Source organism: Natrix helvetica, assembly GCF_964273705.1.
Source record: "Natrix helvetica genome assembly, chromosome: Z".
Taxonomy (NCBI): Eukaryota; Metazoa; Chordata; class Lepidosauria; order Squamata; family Natricidae; genus Natrix; species Natrix helvetica.
In genome coordinates this window covers 17,402,578-17,429,073 of record NC_138554.1, presented here as the reverse complement: position 1 = coordinate 17,429,073, position 26,496 = coordinate 17,402,578, and the positions used below count along the sequence as shown (strand labels likewise).

Here is a 26,496-nt window from a genome sequence, read left to right as displayed (position 1 = left end):
CCTGAGACTTCTCAGGAAACAACTGAATGGAAAACTGCTGCTGACCTTCTAACGCTGCACCATAGAGTATTTTAACTTACTGTATCTGTGTGTGGTTTGCCAATTGCACAGTGGCAGATAGGACAGCACTCCAGAGGGTCAACGTCATTGCCCAGAGGATCATGGGTTGCCCTCTCCTCTCCTTGGAAGAGCTCTATAGCTCCCGCTGCCTTAAGAAAGTTCAAAATGTTCTTAAAAGATCCATCTCATCCTGGGCATCCTTTTTTTTGAACTATTACCATCTGGCCGACGGTGCAGGATAATAAAAACAAGGACAAATAGGCTGAAAAACAGCTTCTATCCCAGGGCAGTAACCATATTGGATTCTACGGTATAGTGCAATATTAATGCAATATCGGGTTTTCAATTCAATTGTATAGCATGTGAAGGATGTGTATTTGTGTTTTATTTTTATAGTTATAATGTAAACTGAAGATGGCATTTAATTTAGTTGCACAAGGTGCAATGACAATAAAGTAAACTAATTTATGTTGCTCAGCTAGACAGTTGTTAAGTAGGTTTAGCCCCATTTTACAACCTTTGCTACCATAGCTGTTAAGTAAATCACTGCAGTTGTTAATAACAATGTTGTTAAGGGAATCTGGCATTGACCTTGCTTGTCAGAAGGCCACAAAAGGAGGATCACATGACCCTGGGACACTGCAACCATCATAAATACAATACAATACAATAGTAGAGTTGGAAGGGACCTTGGAGGTCTTCTAGTCCAACCCCCTGCCTAGGCAGGAAACCCTATACCGTTTCAGACAAATGGCTATCCAACATCTTCTTAAAGACTTCCAGTGTTGGGGCATTCACAACTTCTGGAGGCAAGCTGTTCCACTGATTAATTGTTCTAACTATCAGGAAATTTCTCCTCAGTTCTAAGTTGCTTCTCTCCTTGATTAGTTTCCACCCATTGCTTCTTGTTCTACCCCCAGGTGCCTTGGACAATAGTTTGAATCCCTCTTCTTTGTGGCAACCCCTGAGATATTGGAAGACTGCTATCATCTCTCCCCTAGTCCTTCTTTCTATTAAACTAGACATACCCAGTTCCTGCAACCATTCTTCATATGTTTTAGTCTCCAGTCCCCTAATCGTCTTTGTTGCTCTTCTCTGCACTCTTTCTAGGATCTCCGCATCTTTTTAACATCGTGGCGACCAGAACTGAATGCAGTATTCCAAGTGTGGCCTTACCAAGGCATTATAAAGTGGTATTAACACTTCACGTGATCTTGATTCTATCCCTCTGTTGATGCAGCCTAGAACTGTGTTGGCTTTTTTGGCAGCTGCTGCACACTGCTGGCTCATATACTTAAATATAAGCTAGTTGCCAAGAAATTTGGTCACATGACCGTGGGAATTCTGCAATGGTTGTAAGTGTGAAAAACGGTCATGTCACTTCTTTCAATGCCATTGTAATTAAACAAATGATTCAGGGGTGGGTTCCACCAGACTACTGGTGTTTCTCTCAGGGAGACATTGCACATGCGTGCTTGAGTCGCACTGTGCTCACATGTGCAGCACAACTAAAATTGCTCTGTGCATGTGCAGAAGCAAAAAACAAGATGGCGGCGCCTACGGGAGAGCCGGTTCAGAGGTGTGGCAGGTCTGGGTCGCTGCCAGTTCGAACCAATAGGATCCCACCGCTGAAATGGTTCTACGTTGAGGACTATGTATGCATGGAATCTGGCAAATAAACACAAACATAACCCCTTTTTCTTGAACTGAAGTGTTGGAAAGTTTGGAAACCTGGAGAGAAATTGCTCGGGAAATCTCACAACTGTTTTCTCTCTTTAGAATAGAATAACAGAGTCAGAACAGACCTTGGAGGTCTTCTAGTCCAACCCTTCTTAGGCAGAAAACCCTATACCGTTTCAGACAAATGGCTATCCAACATCTTCTTAAAGACTTCCAGTGTTGGGGCATTCACAACTTCTGAAGGCAAGATGTTCCACTGATTAATTGTTCTAACTGTCAGGAAGTTTCTCCTCAGTTCTAAGTTGCTTCTCTCCTTGATTAGTTTCCACCCATTGCTTCTTGTTCTACCCTCAGGTGCCTTGGAGAATAGTTTGACTCCCTCTTCTTTGTGGCGACCCCTGAGATATTGGAACACTGCTATCATGTCTCCCCTAGTCCTTCTTTCTCTTAAGCTAAACATACCCAGTTCCTGCAACCATTCTTCATGTGTTTTAGTCTCGTCCCCTAATCATCTTTGTTGCTCTTCTCTGCACTCTTTCTAGAGTCTCCACATATTTTCTACATCGTGGCGACCAGAACTGAATGCAGTATTCCAAGTGTGGCCTTACCAAGGCCTTATAAAGTGGTATTAACACTTCACGTGATCTTGATTCTATCCCTCTGTTTATGCAGCCCAGGACTGTGTTGGCTTTTTTGGCAGCTGCTGCACACTGCTGGCTTTCTTCACCATCTTACCATAAAGGTTTGGAATAAACCACAAGCATCTTTTCATTGCAATTTAACTTTATTATTTAGTTACATTATAATTAATAAAAGGGGGGGGGCTCCATTGCAGTAGTTTAAATAAAATAAAAAGTGCAGATTGTGGACGCGCTAAAAAAATATATTCATTATGTCTACTTTGGAAACATTCAGGCTTATTGAGCCCCCGTTCGTCATCAACTTCCTCTGCTTTGACTTCTCAGCGTGATTTGAAAGATGGCAAAAGCCTGTTTTTGAATCCAGGCCGAATGGAAAGAAAAGGGAAAGAGGAATTCAGAAAAGTAAACGGGGAGAAAAGAAAATTTACTAGCAGAAATCAAAACTGCATTTTGAAATAGTAGCTTTACGCAACAGAAAAGGCTGACTGATTTTATTGCAGGGGCGGTGTCTGGATTTCGGTGCCTGGAAGGTCTCTTTTAAGCCAAGCTTTGCAGCTGGATTTTGCAACTGTGTCTCAAAGGGAAATTGCATTTGCAGAGCGGAAGCTGCAATTGACTTCTCTTGCAAAAATTCCACCTGGTAAGTTTTGCGCACTATGGAAAATGTGAGAACACACCAGAATGATTTCACAATTGGTTGGTTCCCTAACGATGTTCACATCTGTCTTTGCAAAAATCTGAATCATAAACTTTCACATCAGTGGATCTCCTCTCCAGCCTCTCTGTCCCTAATGAGTTGCATTCATCTCAGAAGGTAACAAATTTAGGAAAGTAATCGGCCACTGCAACAGAAACAACATTCTTCTTAAATCAGAAAAAGCTGCTGAATCCTAGCACCACATTAGAAGAAGAAAGACATTCCCACCACACCTGTAGACATACTCCTTCACACAAAGATGCATCAGGTGATTCACTGGGAGCTCCAAACAAGAACCTGAGCAACACCATCGCTTGAAACAAGCCACAATGATGTTAAAATGACACCTGGCTGCATCCTCACTATGCACCATCATTTGCCGCCTCTTGTTTCCCCTGAAGACAGGCAGAATTATTTGGCTAAGAAGTTGTGATTAACAAATTAGAGAATTCCCTGTTCCCAGATATGACGGAGGAGGGGAGATAGGCTCCCCTACCTGCACCTGAAAGTAGCAAGGAGCAAATGAATCTCTAGATAAGAGCTGATTGTGGACGAAGTTTCCTCCTGATGTTCTGGGTCGCTTAATGAATTTGGGATTCTCAAGACCATCTTGCAAAAACTGTGCATTGACCAGCTCCCTGTGGACCAGCAAGTTCAACAGTCCAATCATATTGCTTGTTAGAGGAGAACTAGAAATCCATTCTTAATCTCCCACCCATCGCCTCACTGGGAACCTGGTAGATCTGGAAGCTAAGGGAAACTGTGAGAGAAGAACGCACAAGGATGCCTACTTTCCCTTAAACAAGAACATGTGACTGTGGTAATAAAAGACAATGAGACACAACCGAGTAGGCCTTCGTCTACTTCTTATTGATTTCGCCTTACAAGAGCCCCAAAAATGCTTTTTCAAGAGGAAACTGGACTTTGATTTTCCTTGAAGACGTTTTCACGCCTCTTATCCAAGAAGCTTCTTCAGTTCTGAACTGAAACACCTTCAAGGAAGAAGGAAGTCCAGTTGCCTCTTGAAAAAGCACCTTTGGGACAACCATGGCCTGGGTGATTGAGAATCTCCACAGATCCTTACAAGGGGGTTGTAGGGGGTTAGACATCTCTAAAGGCCCTTCCACACAGAAAAAATAAACAGTTCCCTCCAAACAGGATGCTAGCAGCTCAGAGTTTGAACTCCCACAGGATATTCTTAATTTTTATATGCAGGAGGGTTTTTTATTCTAGTTGCTATGGACGTGCATTTTAGTGGGTTAAATTTGACATAGATCCTGACATTCGCTTATTAACCGTCGTCTACATTTTGTGAGTATGTGATCTCGCCGGCGTATTGCCTGAAGATGATAGATTCAAATTCCGAGCAATTCAGTAGCTTCTTTGGAGCACAAGTGCGGTTAAATGTTAATCCAAGACATTAATATGCAGCTTCAACAGATAACCTCAAGGACAAAAGGAAACTTGCAAGAAGCCACGGATAACTTTTCAAGTATTGGAAACATGACAGGCCAGACAAGTTATTGCACAGCAATTAAGACTTTCTGTTCAAAATGTCCAAGCACAGGAGAAGACCCAAACATCTAACAGATAGGATTTCGTGGTCTTTGAACTCTTCTCCAACAACGATTGTAGGATTCAGAAAACTAAACCCAAACCAGCAACAAAATGGAACCTTAAAAAAACAAGCAACCAGTTCTTGCTAGATTCCTGAGGAGAGAACAGCCATTTTGAAATGAGAAAAGGACTTCTAGATTCCTCACACATCCCCCATTTTAAAAGTAAAACAGGCCCACGTGAGGCGAGTACGTGGTCTGCTCCATCGGGAATTTCTGGAGGAGTTTTACAGAGAACAGATGAGACAGAAGGGACATGATCTACCCACATGCAGAAGCAACACACTGAAGGGCAAAAACAGAACAAAAATGGGCTTCTTGGCCAGAGGCGGACAGCAGGCAAGATAAGGAGGATACTAATTTCACTCTCGGCAACGTCTCAGACCAAAATGTCCGCACCATCCCAGAGTAGGAATCTTAGCAGCAGGATTCAATAAGAAGCATATGCTCTCCTTGCCCAAAGTCACGCAGGCGATCGTGAGCTGCATGGGCCCCTAAACTAGGTTGTTGTTTGGTTCGATGCGTTGCACCATCATAGAGACCAGCTTTTCAAGAGTGCGGGCGCTTTGGCGGCTGGCTGCCAAGACTTCCTCGTGGTTGGCCTTCTCTTTGGTGTCATAGTCCAGAATGGCCTTGTTGGTGATGAGGGAGAAGCCAAAAACCCGGAGGCCGCAGTGACGGGCCACAATGACCTCAGGGACTGTGCTCATGCCTGAAAGGGGGAAGGAAAGAGGAAAAGCATTAGATGAATGGGATCAGGAGGATCGGGAAGGGTGGGGGCACAGCTCTCTTAACACTCCACAAAACGGGAGGATGATAATTCTCTCCATGGAAAAATTAATCAAGGAGAGAAGCAACTTAGAACTAAGGAGAGATTTCCTGACAGTTAGGACAATTATTGTATTTTTGGGAGTATAAGACGCACCTTTTTCCCTCAAAAAAGCGGGTGAAAATCTGAGTGCGTCTTATACACTGAATACAGCATTTTTGGCCTCCCGAAATCCCGCCCCTTCATCAAAATGGCCGTGCAGAGCCTTTAGGATAGCCTTTTTGCGCCGGCTGGAGGGGATGGGAGTCGGACGCACCGTTTTGCGGTGGTTCGGCTCCTACCTCTCCGACCGGACGCAATGTGTGTTGACAGGGGGGCAGAGGTCGACCCTGAGGCCACTCACTTGTGGGGTGCCGCAGGGGTCGGTCCTCTCGCCCCTCCTGTTCAACGCATATGTGAAGCCACTGGGCGAGATCATCCGTGGTTTTGGGGTTGAATATCATCTGTACACTGATGATACTCAGCTGTACATCTCAACCCCAAACCACCCCAACGAGGCTGTCGAAGTGATGTCCCGATGTTTGGAAGCCGTCGGGGTCTGGATGGGGGACAACAGACTCAAACTCATCCCCTCCAAGACTGAGTGGCTGTGGCTACCGGCACCTCGGTTCAGCCAGCTGACTCCATCGCTGGTCATAGGGGGCGAACAATTGCCCCCTGTGGAACGGGCGCGCAATTTGGGCGTCCTCCTAGATGCCCGGCTGTCAATGGACGACCATGTGGCAGCCGTGGCAAGGGGGGCGTTCCACCAGGTTCACCTGGTGCGCCAATTGCGCCCCCTTCTGGACCGGGATGCCCTACACACGGTCACTCATGCACTGGTGATGTTTCGCCTGGACTACTGCAATGCTCTCTACATGGGGCTTCCCTTGGGACGCGCCCGAAGACTGCAGCTAGTCCAGAACGCAGCTGCGCGGGCTGTCATGGGGAGTACTAGGTACTCCCACATAACACCTCTCCTGCGCGAGCTGCACTGGCTGCCTGCGGTTTTTCGGGTGCGTTTCAAGGTTTTGATTACCATCTTTAAAGCGCTCCATGGCACGGGACCTAGCTACCTGCGGGATCGCATCTCTCCACACACATCCCTGCGGCCAATTCGCTCTCACAGGGAGGGACTTCTCCTAGTGCCGTCCACTAGGCAATGCCAACGGGCGGCGCCAAGGAGTAGGGCCTTCTCTGTGATGGGCCCAACCCTCTGGAATGACCTCCCCCCCGACATTAGAACCACCACCGACTTCTGCTCCTTCCGGCAAAAATTGAAGACACACCTGTTCCGATTGGCTGGCCTGGCATAATCATAACTGCTACCTCCTGGCAAACATATTAACTGGTATTTTAAGGGAATTGTTTTTTAAATTTGATTTTATGGGATATTTGTAGGGGTGTTAAACTATTTACTCAGCTGTACAGTTCTGTTAAACCTTTTTATCCTCCTTCGTATCTATTTATCTATTTAATAATTTTAATTGCTTAATTTTATAGTTATTTATATGATGTATTTCCGATATGGACTGTACACCGCCCCGAGTCCCTTTCGGGAGAGGGGGCGGTCTATAAGCGCTCAGTAAATAAATAAATAAATAAATAAATAAATAAATAAATAGGAGGCTTTCAGAGAGCTCCTGGGGGCTGGAGAGGGCAGAAATGAGTGAAAAAGGGGCCATCTTTTGCTCAATTTTGCCCGCCCCCCGCCCCCAGAAGTACTCTATAAGCCTCGTAAAGGCTATGCAGGCAATTTTTTTAAACAAAAAAAACGAGCTATTTTTTGCTCGTTTTTGGAGGCGGCCCACCCCCTAGGAGCACTCTGCAAGCCCCCTAAAGTCTATTCATGCCTTTTATGGGGTGGGGGAAATGGGCCATTTTTTGAGAGATTTGCAGAGTGCAAAAACGTTTTAAAAAAAACATTTGTCCCTTCAAAACCTTGGTGCGTCTTATGCTCCGATGCGTCTTATACTCTGAAAAATACGGTAATCGGTGGAACAACTTGCCCCCAGAAGTTGTGAATGCTCCAACACTGGTAGTTTTTAAAGAAGAAATTGGATAACCATTTGTCTGAAGTGGTATAGGACCGTGATGGTGAACCTATGGCATGTGTGCCACAGGTGGCATGGAGAGCCCTCTCTGTGGGCATACACACCATCACCAGCTGCTCTGCACGCCACTAGCTGCCCACGTGATGGAACCCGGAACAGCAGCTGGCCACCGCGCGCATGTGCACTGGCCAGCTGCTCTGCTCCGGGTTCCGGTGCTCTGGTGCTTTAGGCACATAGTGCCTAAAAAGTTAGCAGTAACTGGTATAGGTTTTCCTGCTTCAGCAGTGGGTTGGTCTAGAAGACCTCCAAGGTCCTTCCAACTCTTATTCTATTCTATTTTATTCTATTCTGTTCTATTCCATTCCATTCCGTTCTACTTTATTTTTTAGATCCTACCTTTATTATTTTCTCACAGATAGTCCTCAATTTACAACCATTCATTTAGTAACCGTTCGAAGTTACACTGAAAAAAGTGTAACATGATCGTTTTTCACATTTGCCACCATTGTAGCATCTCCACAGTCACATGATTAAAATTCTGATGCTTGGCAACTAAATATTTATGACGGTTGCAGTGCCCCAGGGTGTGTGTGTGTGTGTGTGTGTGTGTTGCGATCAGCTTTTATAACCTTCTGACAAGCAAAGTCAATGGGGAAGCCATATTTGCTGAACGACCAACTTAACAATTGCAATGATTTACTTAACAGTAATAGGAAAGTTGTAAAATGGGGCAAAACTCACTTAAAATCTGTTTCATTTAGTAAGATAAAGCTTCGGGTTAATTGTGGTCATAAGGCAAGGACTACCGTATTTTTCGGAGTCTAAGATGCACCAAGGTTTTGAAGAAGCCAATAAAAAAAAGGTTTTTGCATTCTGCAGACCTCTCCAAAACAGCCCATTTTTCACAAAAACAGGCCCATTTTTTTCAAAAAAAAAAGGGGGGGGGGCATTAGGAAGCTTAGACAGTGCTCCTGGGGACTGGGGGGGGGGACAAAATTGAGCAAAAAACGGCCCATTTTTTGCTCATTTCTGCCTTCCCCAGCCCCCAGGAGCTCTCTAAAAGCCTCCTATAAGCTATGCACGGCCGTTTTGGTGAAGGAGGCGGGGTTTCAGGAGACAAAAAAAATGATGTATTCAATGTATAAGACGCACCCAGATTTTCAGCCTCTTTTTTTTTAGGGAAAAAGGTGCATCTTATACTCTGAAAAATACAGTACATGTAGTTTTGCCTAAAAAATAATCAGGTAATGACTTGGTTTTATTTATGCCCCAGGAGGAACATTTCCCCCTGATCTCTGTCTTTGACTGACCAACAGCATCAGCACCCAGTCTCTGCAGGAAGCGGCATTCGGCAATGGTCTCATAGTTGGGGCCTCCCAGGGCACAGTATACCCCCTCTCTCATGCAGCCAGAACAGCCAATTTCAGAGGCCACCGTGACGGCCAGTTTTCTCAAGTCTTCGTTGTAGGCATCTGACATGGCTGGAAAGCGAACGCCGAACCTGCGGAAATTAACACACACAAAAAGGAGTCGATGGGATTGTGTTCCTTTCTTTGCATCTGAAAAATAGCCCGTCGTTCTGTTTAAATCAGAAATGTTCATAAAGACTGGGACGACAGTCATGGACACTGAAACTGAATATACGGCCCTAATGCTGTAAGTGTTGTGGCCCGCCAGCGGCCAGGGGAGTTGGCAGCAGATTAGGACAGTGAGGAGGTTGGGGAGGGACATGGGCCAGTCCTGGAGTCTGGGGAAGGCTCTGATGAGGGTTCTGTGTCTGAGGCAGAGAGGGGGCCAGAGCCGTATGCCAGTTATCAGCTGCCTTCAGAGTCAGACATCAATGAGGCAGAGGAACAGCTGGAGCCTATTCCCAGTGTGCGCATGCACAGAGTTGCCAGATGAAGGGAACAGCTAAAGAACAGGGATCGACTTGCAAGTAAGGCCACAGGTGGATGATGAATGGCCCCTCCCAGAAGGAATAAAAGAGGAACGAAAGGGAGTGGAGTTTGCAGGAGACCATTAGTTCGCTTAAGTGGTTTGTGACTCTCCGAGATTCCTTGCCAAGTTTTGCAGAGCCTGGCAGCTCTCCAAGCCAGATAAGGTCTGTGACTATAAATCCTCCCTTGAAAGATTTCGTTGGATGTGAATGAGCAGAATTCACAGTAAATTAATAAAAGGGTTTTTTGTCAGGATCAGGAGTTTGCTTCATGTTCTTGGGAAGCCTCGGTCAGAACAGTAAGCCGGGGTGAGGAACTGGTGGCTCTGAAATAACTCTGTAGAACTAGAAGCCATTTAACAGCAGTAAGGCACAACAGGCTTTATCTTAACAGAACACGCACCCCGAGAGGTGTTAGGAGTGTCTTATCCCCACATTATTTGTCTCCAGAGAGTAAGTCATCTGTGTACCAGGTTTAGTTCAAATTGGTTGAGATGTTCCAGAGTTAGCTGGAACATACACACACACAGAGCCATTTTTATATAAAGCATAGAAGAAGAAGAAGAAGAAGAAGAAGAAGAAGAAGAAGAAGAAGAAGAGGAAGAGGAAGAGGAAGAGGAAGAGGAAGAGGAAGAGGAAGAGGAAGAGGAAGAGGAAGAAGAAGAAGAAGAAGAAGAAGAAGAAGAAGAAGAAGAAGAAGAAGAAGAAGAAGAAGGGGAGGAGGAGGAGGAGGAGGAGGAGGAGGAGGAGGAGGAAGAAGAGGAAAGGGAAGGGGAGGAGGAGGAAGAAGAGGAAGAGGAAGAAGAAGAAGAAAAAGGGGAAGAAGAAGAGGAGGAGGAGGAGGAGGAGGAGGAGGAGGAGGAGGAGGAGGAGGAGGAGGAGGAGGAAGAAGAGGAAAGGGAAGGGGAGGAGGAGGAAGAAGAGGAAGAGGAAGAAGAAGAAGAAAAAGGGGAAGAGGAGGAGGAGGAGGAGGAGGAGGAGGAGGAGGAGGAGGAGGAGGAGGAGGAGGAGGAAGAATATTATTCTGTGAACTGGTAGGGAGCCCTCTTAGTCCTCTTCCTGCCTATTAGACATTTCAACCTCTACTGTCTCATTGCCTGCTTGGAAGCCACCCCTCCTCTCCTGGGATTCCAGGCTACATTCCTCTACAGCGACAGAAGCTCTGGTCCCAACTGTGGATGTCAAGGACTATCTATAGTCCAATTTCAAAACTGTGGCTGTGGAAGCCGTCTCTTAAGAGCCCTAAGGAAACTGTTTTCTCTCTCATGGAGGTCCAGTGAGCAGGCAAGAAAGAGAATGCAAGAGAGGTGAGAAGGCCACGCTACCTATCATCGTTTGGTCCCATCAAAGGGTTCTGCCCAGAAAACCCAGGCAAATTGATGTGGTCCTGGATCACCATGATGTCCCCCACTTTGAAGGCAGGATTGAGCCCTCCAGCCGCATTGGTGACAATCAGGGTTTCAACGCCAAGCAGATGGAAGATCCGAACTGGGAAGGTCACCTGGGAAAGAGAAAACCAAGGAAACATTCTACAAGGGCATCATGGCATGGAAGGAGGGCCAGATTACCAGAAGTTAGTCCGTTTTCTGACGTGTTCTAAGCAGAGCAAGGGACCCATCTGTTCAAATTTGCCTGTGGTTGTCCATAGCCTCTTTCTTGCTCAGATGTGGCCCATGGGGCCAGCCTGGAAATAGCAATGGACCAGCCAGCGGTGCTTTTGCTACCAAAAATGCAGTTTTCCCATGCCCCGTTTTCAGCCTGGATGGCCTCCTGCAGCATTCTCCCAGCCAAAATGGGATGCAGGGGATGCATGCAGGGGTCTCCACATCTCATTTTGCCTGGCAGGATGCTGCAGGAAGCTGTCAAGACTGAAAACAGAGAGCAGGGGGGGCATGTGCAGGGGCCCACACCCTGTTTTTGCCAGCAGGGTGCTGCAGGAGGTGATCTAGGCTGAAAACGGCCCTTGAAGAAATCCAGTTTCTTCATGACCTAAACTTTCTGCTTTCAAAAATTCAGGAATCTCTCTCTGTTCTTTCCTGACCGCTGAGATAACAATGTCAGCTCTCCAGGGCAATGTAACAAGAAGAATATTCATAGATCTCTCAGCATCTTAGAAGACAGAAGCAGGATGTTAATAATATGACTAAAGGTTTTAAATTTACAAATATCATCAGGAATCGGCTTCATAACTGTATGTTTTTGGTAGAGTTCCAAGGAAAGCGAAGTAGCTGGAGGAACCAAAGGAACGGCTTGCCACAAGGTAGTGTACTGCTCCAACTCTTCTTAATATTTACATCAATGATCAGCCACTCTCCAAAGGTACTAACAACTATATGTGTGCTGACAATCGAGCAAAAAATGGCTTATTTACCATGTTTAGATGTTGTTTGACATGAGAAGGGCAGTAAATAAATTTCATAATAAATACCATATTTTTCGGAGTATAAGATGCACCTTTCCCCCCTAAAAGGGGGTGAAAATTTGGGTGCGTCTTATACACCGAATGTAGCCCCACCTACCCACCAGCCCCCACCCTTTGGCCTCTGCCTCCCAGCAATTTACTTCCTTGGAGCAAACGGGGAAAATGGGGCTTGCGGAGGCTGCAATAGGTTATAGCCAAACCTGCAACCTGAAACAGCTGATGATCGGGAAGCCCATGCTAAAATTGAAAAGTGAAACTTGCTGTTTGCTCCAGGAGGCAAATTGCTGGGAGGCAGAGGCAGATTTTTTTGGTGTATGCTAATCAGGCTGTTTGCTATTTGCTGCAAGGAGGTAAGTCAATAACTATAAACGCCTATAGAATGTTCAAATTATTAGACTTATTTTTTTAAAGACTGCTTTATTATTGTTCTAGACAGCTTAACAAAATGAAGAAGCTTTTTAAAATAAATGCTTGATCTGAAGAGGCCCAGTACTATTGTATCTTCTTTTAAATAGCAGAAAATAACTATACTTCCAGAAAGCCACATCAATTTTAACAGCATCTGTATAAGTATAGTTTGAAGTGTAACACCACAAACAGTGTATATTGTCTGTACTATTGCTGTTTGTTGCAAGGAGGCAAACTGCTGGGAGGCAGAGGCAGATATTTTTCCACTGTTTTCCTCCCCAAAAGCTAGGTGCGTCTTATACCTCGGAGCGTCTTATACTCCCAAAAAATATGGTAAATGCAACATCCCTTTGAAGGAGATTAGTTGAGAGAACAGCCCTGGTCTAAGTTCATCCTAGAGACTTCCTTTTGCATTTAAATTTTTTTTGGGACTAATAGTGCTGAAATGCGCTCAAAGACACTTGCTCCTTTTATTATAATTCATTGGTTTTCCAGTTTCTCAAATTACGACTGGATCAACATCTTAAGTTTTGAAATGTAGTGGAGCGACTCACCTTCCACAGTGGGTAGCCTTCATACATATGGAAGCGGCCTTGCATCACCACAGTTGGCGTCCCGCTCAAATTTCCAAAAACCAGCTTACCAGCATGGCCTACGACTTTAATAAGACAAAGAAAGGAAAGTTAAACACTTTGCTGATGCCCCCGGGTGGCCAATTTATTGCACTGCACTTTATCTGTACAGTATCCTGTTGCTTTACGGTGCCCCCCCGGTCTGCATGAAAATTGCATTCCCTGGCCATTCCCCCATTACCTGTGCTTTGGGGAAAGTTGGGTATCTTGGCATAATCAAACACCACTTGGTCCTTCAGGAGGTCAGCCAGCCCCCCAAGCCCTGAACCACAAATGATAGCCACTCGGGGCCGATGCTTGGTTTTACTCAGGAGCCAATCTGCCGTCCGCTTACAATCCTCATAGGTGTATCTGAAACAAGAAAAGATTGAGATGAGACAGGGAGTAGAGGTTAATTGTTTCGCCTGCAGGACTGAGGATTCACCAGTAGATGGCAGCAAATATGCACACGGAACTCCAATGAAGGGTGTTTAATTTGAATTTCAAGGAAACCACATTAAAACAAACTGTGTTTTTGAAACAGGCAGGACAGGAGGTGGGAGGCAATCGCATCAACCATAGTCGGGAAAGGAAGGAAAGGAATGACTCAGCTGTCAAAACAATACGTGAGATGAGGAGGAAAAAGCCACATTAGTCGTTCAGTGGTTTCTCCAACAGTGACGCATTAGGGTAACTCAATTCATACACATTGCATTAGTAATCAACACCCACCCACTCCCGGTAAGGATTTATTTCAAATATTTTCATTATGCTCATATTCCACTTGTTCGTACCAGACTTCACAGAGACCTCGGTAACTAGAGATAACCCTCAACCACCACTGAGCCCAAAATTCCTGCTGCTAAGCGAGACAGTTGTTAAGTGAGTTCCACCCCATTGTAGGAAGAAAAACCCAGTCCGGTTCCAAGCCAGGAGAAAGATGCTGAAAATAAAATGGAGGCTGGCTACAAGGAAAGAAAGCCTCTGTTTATTAGAGTTCCAGAAACTTCAGTGACAGCAGCTTCTTTCTGGGGCGGCTGACAAAATCGCTGAGTGAGTGGATGGGTTTTTATAGGGCTCTGGGGTTTGGTGATACTCCAGGCGGGTTGTGCAATATAGCGAGCCTTGTGTCTTTTACTATTTCAATGGTGGTGGGTTAATCCTATTATGTCTTAAAGGTCATGTCCTGTCTTTAGGATTTGGATGGGGGGTGATGTAAATTCTTAATCCCATCAGCCCAGCCTTCCATGGGAGCTGTGGCTGAAGGTGTTTTATTTATGAATAGATTGGCACATTCTTTATGAATGGACACAAAAATCTCCATTCCAAAAGATCAGTCTCTAACGCTTGATTTTCCTATGGCAGGAAGACTGGGGCTGCTTGCTTTCTGCCTTTAAGAACATGTTTCTCCATTTCTCCTTTGGGGAAATATAATATTCTGCCTCTTTTAATATCCCCCAAAATATTTCATTCTCAGGGCAGATGCTTTCTACACCACTTTGCGACATATTGTGCCATCGTTGTTAAGCGATACTACAGATGTCAAGTTAGTAGTATGGCTGTTAAGTGAATATGGCTTCCCCACTTATTTTGCTTAACCAGAAGGTCACAAAAGCTTTTTAGATGTCCTTGGAGCACTGCTACCATCATAAATATGAGCCAATTGCCAAGCGTCCAAATTTTGATCCCATAACCATGGGGATGGTGTGAAATATGGTCATAAATGTGTGGAACATGGTCAAATCATTTTTTTCAGTGCCATCGTAATTTCAAATGGTCACTAAACAAATGGTTATAAGTCGAGCACTATCCGCATTCAAAATACAAATAGTCCTCAGCCTACAAACATTTATTTTAGCAAGTGTTCAGTTACAACAGCCCTGTGAAATGTGACTTAAGGCCAATTTTCATGCTTTCACTGTTGCAATGTCCCTGGCACATCGCAATCACAAGATCGTCACTTGTGACCTTCCCACCCGGCTTGCAACCACGTGTAAGCCAGCACAGAAAGTTGCAATTTAGGGTCACACGATGTCTCACTTAACGACTGCAGCAAAAAAAAAAATTTGTAGTAAAATTGGGTGCGGTCCCCTGATGCTTCATTTAACAACTGTATCCCTTAATGATGAATGTTACGATCCCCATGGTGGTCATAAGTCAAGATCTACACTTGTCAACATTTGAACTCTCCCAACCTCTTGGTAAGGTAGACTATGCAGAGAAAAGGAGAAAGTTCCAAACGGACAGATGAACTTCACAGAAAAGTAATAGAAGGGGACAGATCTGAAGCAAATCTTTCCTATCGTGTAACAAGCTAGAAATACTTAGTTGATCCAGACTTCAAAGAAAGGAGACTTTGCATTTGCTCATCTTTAGTACTTTTTAAATTTTAAATAAAAATGTCTCCTCCCTCCAAATATACCATCCAAATAGCAATTTTTTTCACAACTCGAGAAATTCCTTTTAACATGGATCATCCTTCTCTCTCCCTTATGTCCCTTTCTCCCTCGCTCTGTCTCTCTCACTGTCGGTCTCTCTGTCTCTCTGTCTCTCTCTGTGACTCTCTCTCTCTGTGTCTGTCTCCATCTCTCTCCCTCCCTCCCTCTCTCTTCTTTTTCTGCAACCCTTTGCATTTCTTCCTAGGCCGTTTCAATCCATGAAACTACAGAAAAGTTCTAGAAAAGGTTCGTGCACAATTGGTTTTATATACTAACTGCAATGTGTTTATTGTATGCACAAAGATGGAAGAATATAGAAATAACCACAATGGAAGATTAGATGGTGAAGGTGGCTGAGTTTGCAGAAATGGGAGAGGTGACCAGTTTGATTAAGGAGGGAACATCAATTGTACTTTTATAAAAGACTGGAAAAACCTTTATGGAGATATATATATACATATATACTGAAGATGGTAGAAATGAAGAACAATTTGGAGATTAAAAAGGGTTGTTTATGAGAAGAAGAGAACCTTAATATGTAATTTAGGAAAATGACAATCATTATGCTTCTTCCTGCTGTAAAGAAGATTGGAAATCGCTTCTTTATTTTTATCTTTTAGATATATTTTTTCTTAGCCTTTTCTTGTCTTTCTTTTTTTATGTCACTTTTTCATATCTTTCTTTTTTTCCGACTTTTCTTTTTATGTTTTTGTAGTCTTTTAATTCTGTGAAAAATCCTTTTGTTGTATTTAATATATCTACCGGTGTATTCACAAACACACACACACACACACACACAACATATGCGCAGAAACACACAGTATTCATGTGTTAAAAAATTTCCTCGGAGGGGAAACTGGCTTGATAACCAAAGCTCGTGTACTTTTCCATCGGACAAACAGACACACACACAAACACACTTTCCAGTGAATGAATGCTCAAAGCTAACTTTGTCACCATCACATTTTGCTAAGTCCAAATTCCAGCTGGTCCAATTGTGTCACGTTTCTGGGAATTCAGAAATGGAACACAGCTGACAGCATGGCATGCCACCGAAGGATGTAGATTGAGCCTGTGGCCTGAAGAGAAACATCCTTTTCGCTGGCAGAAAGAGCCACACCAACACATTAAGCCTGCCCACATCTACCCGCAGAGTAATACACTGGGGGACAATTGGTGGCCAACGCCTTTTGGAAGCACCTCATGTGATGGGCATATCCAAGCAGGAAGAAATTCAAATTAGGCTTTGTCCAAATCTATTATACACACCCCACAATTGCCCTGTGCCATGTGCAGCATGCCAAAGTAATGAATCAAAAGAAAATTGGCTTCGCCAAGGGGAAGAGAACATGTGCCCGTCAGTTAGGCACCTGGAAATACATGAATCAAAAGGAAATGTGATGCATAAATCAGGCATTTAAATTTTATCGCCTTTTCATCATCCTAGAAATAAGAACTTGGCTACTCCAAAAGAAGCGTAAGGAGGGCAGAACAGTTTTATTTATTTCATTCCAGTACTGAGCAAATAAGTTTCTGAACTGAATTTTTGAGAGTTTTAGGTCTGCATTGGCTTAGCGGTTGCATCCTGTATTTCTGGGGATGGAAGTCACAGGTGCAATTTCATTTCTCCCTTAGAATCCATGCAAGCAATACAAGTAGTCCTCTATTTACGGCCACAACTGAGCCCAAACTTCCGTTGATAAGCGAGACAGTTGTTAAGTGACTGTTCCCCCCTTTTGCAATCTTTTTTGCCACAGTTGTTAAGCGAATCCCTGCAGTTGTTCAGTTAGCAACACTGTTGTTAAGTGAACCCGGCTTCCCCACTGACAACCTTGGGACACACAGCAAGCGTCACAAATATATGTCAGCTGCCAAAGGTCCAAATATTGATCTTATGATCCTAGCGATGCTGCAACATCCCTAGGATCAAACACACACACCATAGGTGGTATTCAGCAGGTTCTAACCCAGTGGGTCTCAACCTTCCTAATGTCGCGACCCTTTAATATAGTTCCTCATGTTGTGGTGACCCCCAACCATAAAATTATTTTATGTTTTCAGTATTTTTTTCGAAAATATGAGTTTTCCGATGGTCTTAGGCGACCCCTGTGAATGGGTCGTTCGACCCCCAAAGGGGTCCCAACCCACAGGTTGAGAACCACTGTTCTAACCAGTTTTGGAGAACCGGTAGCAGAAATCTTGAGGTAATTCGAAGAACCGATAAATACCACCTGACTGGCCCCCATTTATTCTCTGCCTCCTGAGTCCCAGCTGATCAGGAGGAAATGGTTTTTTTGCAGTAACCTTCCCCTGCTACGCCCACCAAGGCACGCCCACAGAATCGGTAGTAAAAAAATTTGAATCCCTCCATTGACACACACATATAGTAGGACTTGTAGAGGGAAATGCAGCCCAGTCTCCCCGGATTCATCTGAACTCTTAAATCCAAAATTGCCTTTCTTAGAAACCTTAAACTAAACATCAAAAAGGGGAAACAGCTATGGTTGTTGTTGTTATCACTATTATTGTTTATTATATTTAGAAACTGGCTGATTGCAAAATGCTTCCGCGAGACCCTACAGCTAAGAAATAGTTAATAGGAAACGTTATGCAACTGGACAACCACACCTCATATATTAAAAAATAAATAAAACCACAATGATCAAACTTTAACAAGCACTCCACCCCTCGCCTGGGGAATACATTTTAAGATTCCTAGAACATTATCGGGGGGGAGCAACATTGTTATCTGGGGGAATATTATTCCCAAAAGAGGATGCGGGGTCAGAGAAGGGCGTACAGGTAGTCCTCGACTTACAACCACATTCTGGGACCTAAGCAAGGTAGATGTTAAGTGAATCACGACCAATTTTATGACCTTTTTGCCGTGTTTGGTAAGTGACTCTTGCAGCTGTTAAGGGAATCCAGCTTCCCCACATTAACTTTACTTGTCCGAGGTCATCCAGAAAGGTCACAAAAGATCCTGAAACCGTCATAAATACATGCCGCTTGCCATACACCTCCGTTTTTTTACCACGCAACAGTCAGAAGTGTGAGGACAGGTGACCAGTTGCTGTGACAGTTATAAGTGCAAGGACTGGTTGTAAATCACTTTTCTTAGTGTCCTTGTAACTTCAAATGGTCTCTGAACAAATGGCCATAAGTCGAGGACTCAGACAGACTTGCTGCAACTAGTCTAAATAGAAACAACCCTTGGCTCCATTTGTTGAGGAAAGTATAGTTTTATTAGAAGTCATGTGCCTTGCAGCAAAACTTGAGAATCGCACGCCCAAATCCCCGAGTTTAATTTTTCCCTCCCATCACTGCCCAACTCCAACCAATCAAATTCATGCAAGATGCTTTGAGAATGGTCTAGGTTGGTATGCAGTTGCCCTTTTCTCCCAGCTGGCTGAGTTTGATACAGCAAGTAGGGGGGTGGGGAGAAGAGGGAAGGGGAATTACAACTCCTTTGCATTCCCCATTATCATATAATCACCATTTGGATGCTTGGATTCATACTTATCACCGTTGCTGAATCCCAAGGTCTCGTGATTTCCCCTTTTGCGACCTTCCGACCAGCAAAGTCAAGGGGGAAGTCAGATTCACTGAACAACCCGGTTACTAACTTATCAACTGTCGTGATTCACTTAACAACTGTGGCAAGAAAGGTCATAAAATAGGGCAAAGTTTACTTAACAAACGTCTCATTTAGCAACAGAAATCTTGGGACTCAGTTGTGGTTGTAAAATTGAGGACTAGGTGTGTATCCTGACATATGATTACGGGCAGCATATAATAAAATCTGTTATAAAGACCTGGCACAAAAGCAATTAAAAACAATATTTATATTGCACCTTGGACTCTGAACGATCAAGGCTGCACAGTTATATTATGCTTTTTGCTCATGCACACTTTGGGAGCACACTTCCTTGTGAGTATCATGAGGCTCTTTCATTTGCCTATCACGAGAATGTTAATTCGATTGAAGGTCATTCAAAAGTAATGGCACAGGAATTTTTCCCATTGAGGTTTGCAGTTCTTCCTTAACACCCAACACTCCCCACTTCCAGGATTCAATCACAAAGCAGAAGCAGATAGCAAATAATCCCCAACTTCACCAGGCACTTTTTCATCTAACCCATAACAATCTGGGACAATTTTTCACCGGAGGTCAAGTAAAGGGTGAGATGCAGGCGGGGACAGACGATGGAAAAACTTTTAAAGAGGCAGTTCAAAGCAATATTCCTTGATATTTTCAAGCCAACTCCCTTTTTCTAAATATTCTGCACTGGTTTTTTTCCCTCCTTTGGAGGTTTTTATTGAAGGTGTCTAAGCACCATCTATCGTTCTTATCCAGCAGTGTTATCTCATAAAATAAAGTACTCCACGTACTCCAACGAGTGGGATTTATTTATTATTATCTCCCTGCTTTCTTGAGTCATGGTTCTATCCAGCAAAATTATCTCGTATCATAAAGCACTCCAAGGTAGCTTATCTACCCAGATAATACCATATCCAATGCTATTGCTTGGCTCCAGAAGCAATTGGCTTCCTGCGTTATTTTTACAGGAAGTTTTATTCCTGTAAAACTATGAGGATTGCCAACTGACCAGGAGAAATAGCTTACTTTGTAAGAATTCCCAGCCACCAGAAAGATCCCATAAATACCAACAGACCTCGACTTATAACCTTTTCATTTGGTGACCATTTGAAATTACAATGGCACTGAGAAAAGTAACTTTTTTTTCACTCTTATTACCATTGCAGCATCCCCTTGGTCATGAAATCAGAGCCTCCTTGGATGTTACCCTTGCTGCAGGGGCCTCTGCAGAGCTCTCTTGCCTGCTTTGGTGAGAGTCCTCATTTAGAGTCCTGGGTCTTGCTCTGTGACCTGGGCTGCGTGCCGCCTTAGCGGTTGCTTACTACCCCCGCTGGGGGTTTCCTTAGCCTCTAGTGATTGATCAGGCAGCGTGGAGGCAATTTCGATTGCTTTTGCAGCAATTAAAAAATTTTCCTTTAAGTTTCTTCAGGATCTCAGGATGAACACAGCCATCCGTAGATGGACTGAGTCGATAACTGGGTAGAGCCTGATGACCAAGGCATGGCTAAAAGAGCTTATCTGACTCAGTCCAATCAAGAGAGGACAAGGTCAACCTCCTGGATACGCCTCCCCTCACTATGGACAAGAAAACTTAGACACTTGGCAACTGGCTCATATTTATCACAATTGCAAGATCCCGGGTTCATCTTTTGCGACCTTCTGACAAGCAGATGGGAAAGCCGGATTCACTTTACAAATACTAAATTAATAACTGCAGTGATTCACTTAACAATTGTGGCAAGAAAAGTCGTAAAATGGGGCAAAACTCACTTGTCTCAGCAACAAAAATTTGGGGCACAATTGTGGTAGTAAGCTGCGGACTGTCTGTACTCACTCCCTGCAACACTTACCATGTTTTTGGGAGTATAAGACGCACCTTTTTCCCTCAAAAAAGAGGCTGAAAATCTGGATGTGTCTTATACACTGAATACAGCCATTTTTTTGCCTCCCAAAACCCCGCCCCATTTGCAAAAATGGTCGTGCAGAGCCTTTAGGAGGCTTCTAGAGTGCTCCTAGGGGCGGGGGGGGGCAAAATGAGCAAAAAACAATGCATTCTTTGCTCGTTTTTGCCCCTCCCAGCCCCCAGGAGCACTCTATAAGCCTCCTAAAGGCTATGCATGCCATTTTGTTGGCAAAAAATGGGCCACTTTTCATGAAAAAATGGGCCATTTTTGGGAGGTCTGCAGAGTGCAAAAACCTTTTTAAAAGATTTGTCTCTTCAAAATCTTGGTGCATCTTATACTCTGAAAAATATGACACCTTACTAAATGCAACTTTTGTGTCACTCACACTTTTAAGTGAGAATTAGGGTAAAGGAACTGTTACATGAATTGGAGAGGTAGTTTCCCCAGCTCATTGACACATAATAAAACTAGATCACTTCCCTGGAAGTTTTGTGTAAGTGGGTGGGTACCTATTGTAGAATATGGGGAGACACTGAGTAGGTGATGTAACGTTACTTGGGAATGACCTTGGAGACAGAAGATCTGCAGAGTTGACAGTAGTCAGAGAAAAAGCGGCAGATAAGATAAACTGGGCCCAGGGAAGGAGATGGCAAATATCCAGAAGTGACTCTCCCTAGTTTCTTGCAACGTGTAGGTGGAGGGAGCAAAGTTACAAAATCCTATTAATGTAACCTTAGAGTAAAGTTAGAGTTCATACTTCTGGGTGTCCTTGTCTGTACTACCTCACAAGACTGGCAGGTAGATACAGGCAGTCTTCAACTTACAACCATTTGTTCAGAGGTCATTCGAAGCTATAACAGCACTGGAAAAAAGTAACTGATGACCATTTCTCACCCTTACGACCTCTGCAATACCTCCATGGCCACACGATCAGAATTCGAATGTTTGGCCACTGGCTTTTATTTACGATGGTTGCAGTGTCCCAGGCTCATGGGATTGCTTTTTGGGGACCTTTTAACAAGGAAAATCAGTGGGGAAGGGGGATTCACATAACCATCCTGCTGCTAATTTTTAACAATGGAAACAAATCACTTAAAAACTGTGGTCATAAAATGAGGCAAAACTCACTGAACAATTGTCACAGAATTTTTTGACCTTAATTGTGGTTGTAAATTGAGGACTACCCAAGGGCTTGTGGTTGCAGGTGGCATCGCTCCGTAGGTTGTTATCTTGCACCTGCTGCCTTTTTTGGCCCAGGACATGTTTGATTAAAACTGCCTTTTCCAAACTGGTGCTTTCCACAGCAGTTGGCCCTGCAATGCACCGTTGACTGGGGAATTCTGGGAATTGCAGTCCCAATCCCCTGGAGAATACGTTGCAATATGTAAACTTAGTAGCTGGAGCAGTGGGGTTGTGAAGTGAGTCAGAACACACAGTCATACCGAAAATAAGACAGGGTCTTTTGATACCCCCCCCCCTCCGAAATAAGCACTTGGCCTAATTTTTGGGTTATTACTTTTGAGGTAAGCATGATAACCTCATGGCTGCTGCTGTTACAATATTTTCAGCGGAGGACTTATTTTAGCACATGCACTCAAAAACCTGATTGGATATTATCTGGGGAGGTCTTATTTTCAGGGAAACAAGGCAGCTGATTGGTTGAAGAGTGATGGCTCCTGCGTGAGGCAATCCGTGCTGTGGTTGGCTGCGGTGGGTGTGGAAGGGGCGTTTCCCTTTTCCCCCACCTTTTTCTTCTGCATGCTCTCTATGCTATACTGTGATGTGTGTGTCCGTGCGTGCGCATATATGTATGCACCTGTGTATATGTATATATGTAAATTTTACACACAAATTTGTGTAAAATGTGTGTGTGCAAAATATATTTATTTATGTTAAACTACAAATTCGTGTCAGGTTTTCTGACTTCATTTGAATACACCCGCTGCACAATTCCCTGGCAGAATACCAGGGAGAGATGATAGGATAGGAGTCTTGGGGGGAGGGGGGGGTTGAAGTTCTAGAAGTTCTGGAAGTTGAACTCCGGACATTTTCAAGTGGGTGGGGTTGGAAAACTCTTTTAAGAGACAGAGCAGAAGCCAGATCAGGGTGGATGCATATCCAGCTCAAAGTCACGTCCCCAAGCTGAGTCATATGTCTTACCACAAACCTTTGCCACTTTCAAGATTATTATCAGCACAAGCACACTAAGGTGCTGGGAAAATCCGTGTGTGTGCGTGAGAGAGAGAGAGAGAGAGAGAGAGAGAGGGAGGGAGGGAGGGAGGGAGAGAGAGAGGGAGAGAGAGAGAGGGCAGATGACAAGAACGAACCTATCAATCCATCTCCCTTGATGCTCACTGTTTCTTTCTCTCCCACGCAGATGCAGACATTATGTTGTCTTTGCTCACAGTTTGCCCACTAACCACCAATTCTTGCAAACAACAACAAAAACCTACATTGTTCCAGCCCAACCTACCTCATAGCTAAATGACAGGTCTACTGAAATCAGTTAAAAATGATAAAAATAGTTCTATACAGGGACTCCTCAACTTAGAAAAGTTCACCTACTGACTGTTCAAAGTTACAATTTCACACTTTAATGATCATTGCAGCGTTCCCATGGTCAAAATTCGGATGCCTGGCAACTGGTTCATATTCGTGATAGTAGCTGTAATCCGTTTTTGTGTCCTTTTGACAAGGAAAATCAGTGGGGAAGTCATATTCACTGAACAACTATGTTACTAATTTAACAAGTACAAATGAGTCACTTAATAACTATGGCAAGAAAAGTCATAAGATGAAGCAAAGCTCATTTAGCAAATATCTCCCTTATCAACATAAACTTTGGCTTCAACTGTGGTCATTAAGTCGAGGACTACCTGTATTTACATAAGATGAAAAATGGACTTGTTTCGAACTCAAGTCTTTTCTCTACTTGGAGAGAGCCCATCCGGTTCAGTTATTGGAAATGCAAATCCAGAAAGTATGTTACATTGGTTCACAAAGTACAGTATACGTATTATGCAAATCTTTTCTTCCTCTTTCCGTGTGCAGCGGCATCTGTGTCCGTCAGCAGCAGAGATTATTCAAGACAGGAAAATCCAGATCGTAACTGGTTCAAGTGACAATCCAGATTGTCACTGAGTTATGGAGGAGCAAGGATGGAGAAGGTAAAGAAAGCAGCCAGAGGACTGAGATCCATCAGGAATTAAAGAGGCACGAGCGTCAGATAGTCCTGGACTTACGACCAATTGTTAAGAAAGACAGTTGTTAGTGAGTTTTGCCCCATTTTATGACCTCCAAATGCTATAAGAATCTGTATTTCTGGAATTTGGGAGAGGATTATGTGCCGAGGCTGATGATGTGAAGTGTCTTTAGGGCACCATAAAACAGATAATTATACATTATAATAAGGGGGAGGGGGAATTATGAGGACGTAAGAAACCAATAAACCACCACCAATGAAGGCAGAGCGCCTGATTTTGCATCATAAAATCTCCTTCCACACTTGGCAGAAGAGGAGAAGAAAAAAATAGAAAATGCTGAGGCATCTCTAGCTCTTGATTGGCTGATCTCCTGGAGGGTGTGTGAGCCAGGGAGATGCCTCATTGGTTCCCAGCTTGCAAAAAAAAAGGAACTCATGTTGCAGCACAGCCTTTTGTGGGTGTATGTGTGTATGTCTGTGTGTGCTTGTGCACGCACCCAAAAAATGTAACGTTTTGTTTTAAAAAACCTGAACAGGAACAAGAAGTCCTGCTTGTTCACGGGGTCAAGCATTTTAATGTTTTTGAGACTGTTTGCTGGCTTTGATCGTGGCTCAAAGCGTTCGTCATACCCTTCTTGTGAAACAGGCGACGTGAAAAATGTCTTGGTATCAACAGGGATGGGCCAACGCTCAGTAGATCTCCAAGGGAGAGCCATGCCTGGGTATAGAGCTTAGGTTTTTGGACATGCCCCACCTAAGCATCTCTAAAATCCTGATGCTCCCCCCATCTCCCGTAACATATTATTTTTACTTTACTCAAAAAGTGAACTCTACTCAGGCAGAGGAAGGCTAAAAAGCCATTAACTTGCCCTAAACAAGGTTCAAATTGGGTTTGGGGTTTGAACCTTTAATGCAGGGGTGTCCAAACTTGGCAACTTTAAGACTTGTGGACTCCAACTCCCAGAATTCCCCAGCCAGCTCTGCTGGCTGGGGAATTCTGGGAGTTGAAGTCCACAAGTCTTAAAGTTGCCAAGTTTGGACACCCTTGCTTTAATATGTCTGAAGAACCCCACCAAGGTTACAACAAGGAAGTCCAGTTGCCTTTTGAAAAAGCACCTTTGGGACAACCATGACCTGGATGACTGAGAATCCCCACAGGCATTTAATTCATTTAACTGCAGTGACTCACTTAACAATCATAACAAAAATAAATGTAAATGTAAAATCGGGCTTGGCTCACTGAACAAACATCTTCCTTAGCAACAGAAATTCTGGTTTCAACTGTGGGTATTCGTAGAGGACTCTTGCACATAAGGACCATCGGTGATAGTATCCTCTCAAATAGCAAAATCAGCCGCTGATGGCACTGCCCGCCTAAACAACCCAAGAATGAACTGGAAGATACAATTAAGTGGTTTATATAAACCTGCAGCTTACCTGAGCCATTCACGCCTTATGGTATCGCTAAGGAAGATACGTCAAGATGGCTAGAATCTCAATAAAAAGCCCTTCCATTATGGGCAGAATCTATGCTGCAAAATTTTGTGGAGGTCGCCCTGGCTAAATATGGTGGGATATTTCTTCCTGGAACATATGAATGCCAAATGTTTAGGGAAAACTCTATGCTAAGTAGACATCTAAGCAGTGATGGGTTGCAGCGGGTACGCCCTGGTACGCGCGTACCGGAGCCATCCCGGAGCACCGGATACAGTTCCAGTACAATGCTCCGGAAGGACCGCCTGCCCGCCCGAACTCCTTACCGGAGTTTAAAGGCTTTTGCACTTCCACATAGGTGTATGGCGCGTATAGTGCCTGAGCGACGCTCCGTGGGGCAGCTAGAACATCGTGGAGCGTTGCGGAGGCGCTTGAACGCATGCACGCACTTTGCACGCATCCATGAGGACGCTGCTGGCCCCGTTCCAACCGTACCAGTTGGAATGGGATTTGCAACCCACCACTGCATCTAAGTATGGCATCACCCAAGCTGCTGAGGTCAACCACACCACTATGAGGATGGGAATCCTTTGCTATCAGCCACAACAACAGCAGGATCAGTGGTGAAATTAATTTTTTTTACTACCGGTTCTGTGAGTGTGGCGAGGTGAACGTGATGTGGCTTGGCGGGCCTGGCAGGGGAAGGATACTTCAAAATCTCCATTCCCACCCCATTCTGGGGCCAGCCAGAGGTGGCCTTTGGCAGTTCTCTGAACTACTCAAAATTCCCGCTACCGGTTCTCCAGAACCTGCTGGATTTCACCCCTGAGCAGGATGCCCTCTGAAGGCCATCTACTGAAAGGCTGGAAGGCTTCCTTGGGCAGTTGGTGGAGAATGAGTTAAAAGCAGTGGTGGGATTTAAAATATTTTTACCACCGGTTCTGTGGGCTTGGCTTGGTGGGTGTGGCTTGGCTTGGTGGGCGT

General features: G+C 44.3%; 1 protein-coding gene across 1 annotated transcript in view; it reads right to left on the bottom strand.

Annotated features, from left to right (window-relative positions):
• Positions 1-2,505: 2,505 nt before the first annotated feature.
• The window catches only part of PNP (purine nucleoside phosphorylase), a 32,409-nt gene continuing 8,418 nt past the window's right edge, over positions 2,506-26,496 (bottom strand). Inside the window, exons 3-7 of the mRNA XM_081933638.1 lie at positions 13,136-13,305; positions 12,877-12,980; positions 10,818-10,993; positions 8,867-9,057; positions 2,506-5,406 (exon numbers count right to left, since the gene is read on the bottom strand). Coding sequence (XP_081789764.1) covers positions 5,189-5,406; positions 8,867-9,057; positions 10,818-10,993; positions 12,877-12,980; positions 13,136-13,305 — 859 coding nt within the window. The 3' untranslated portion in view covers positions 2,506-5,188. The remainder of the gene's footprint in view (positions 5,407-8,866; positions 9,058-10,817; positions 10,994-12,876; positions 12,981-13,135; positions 13,306-26,496) is intronic.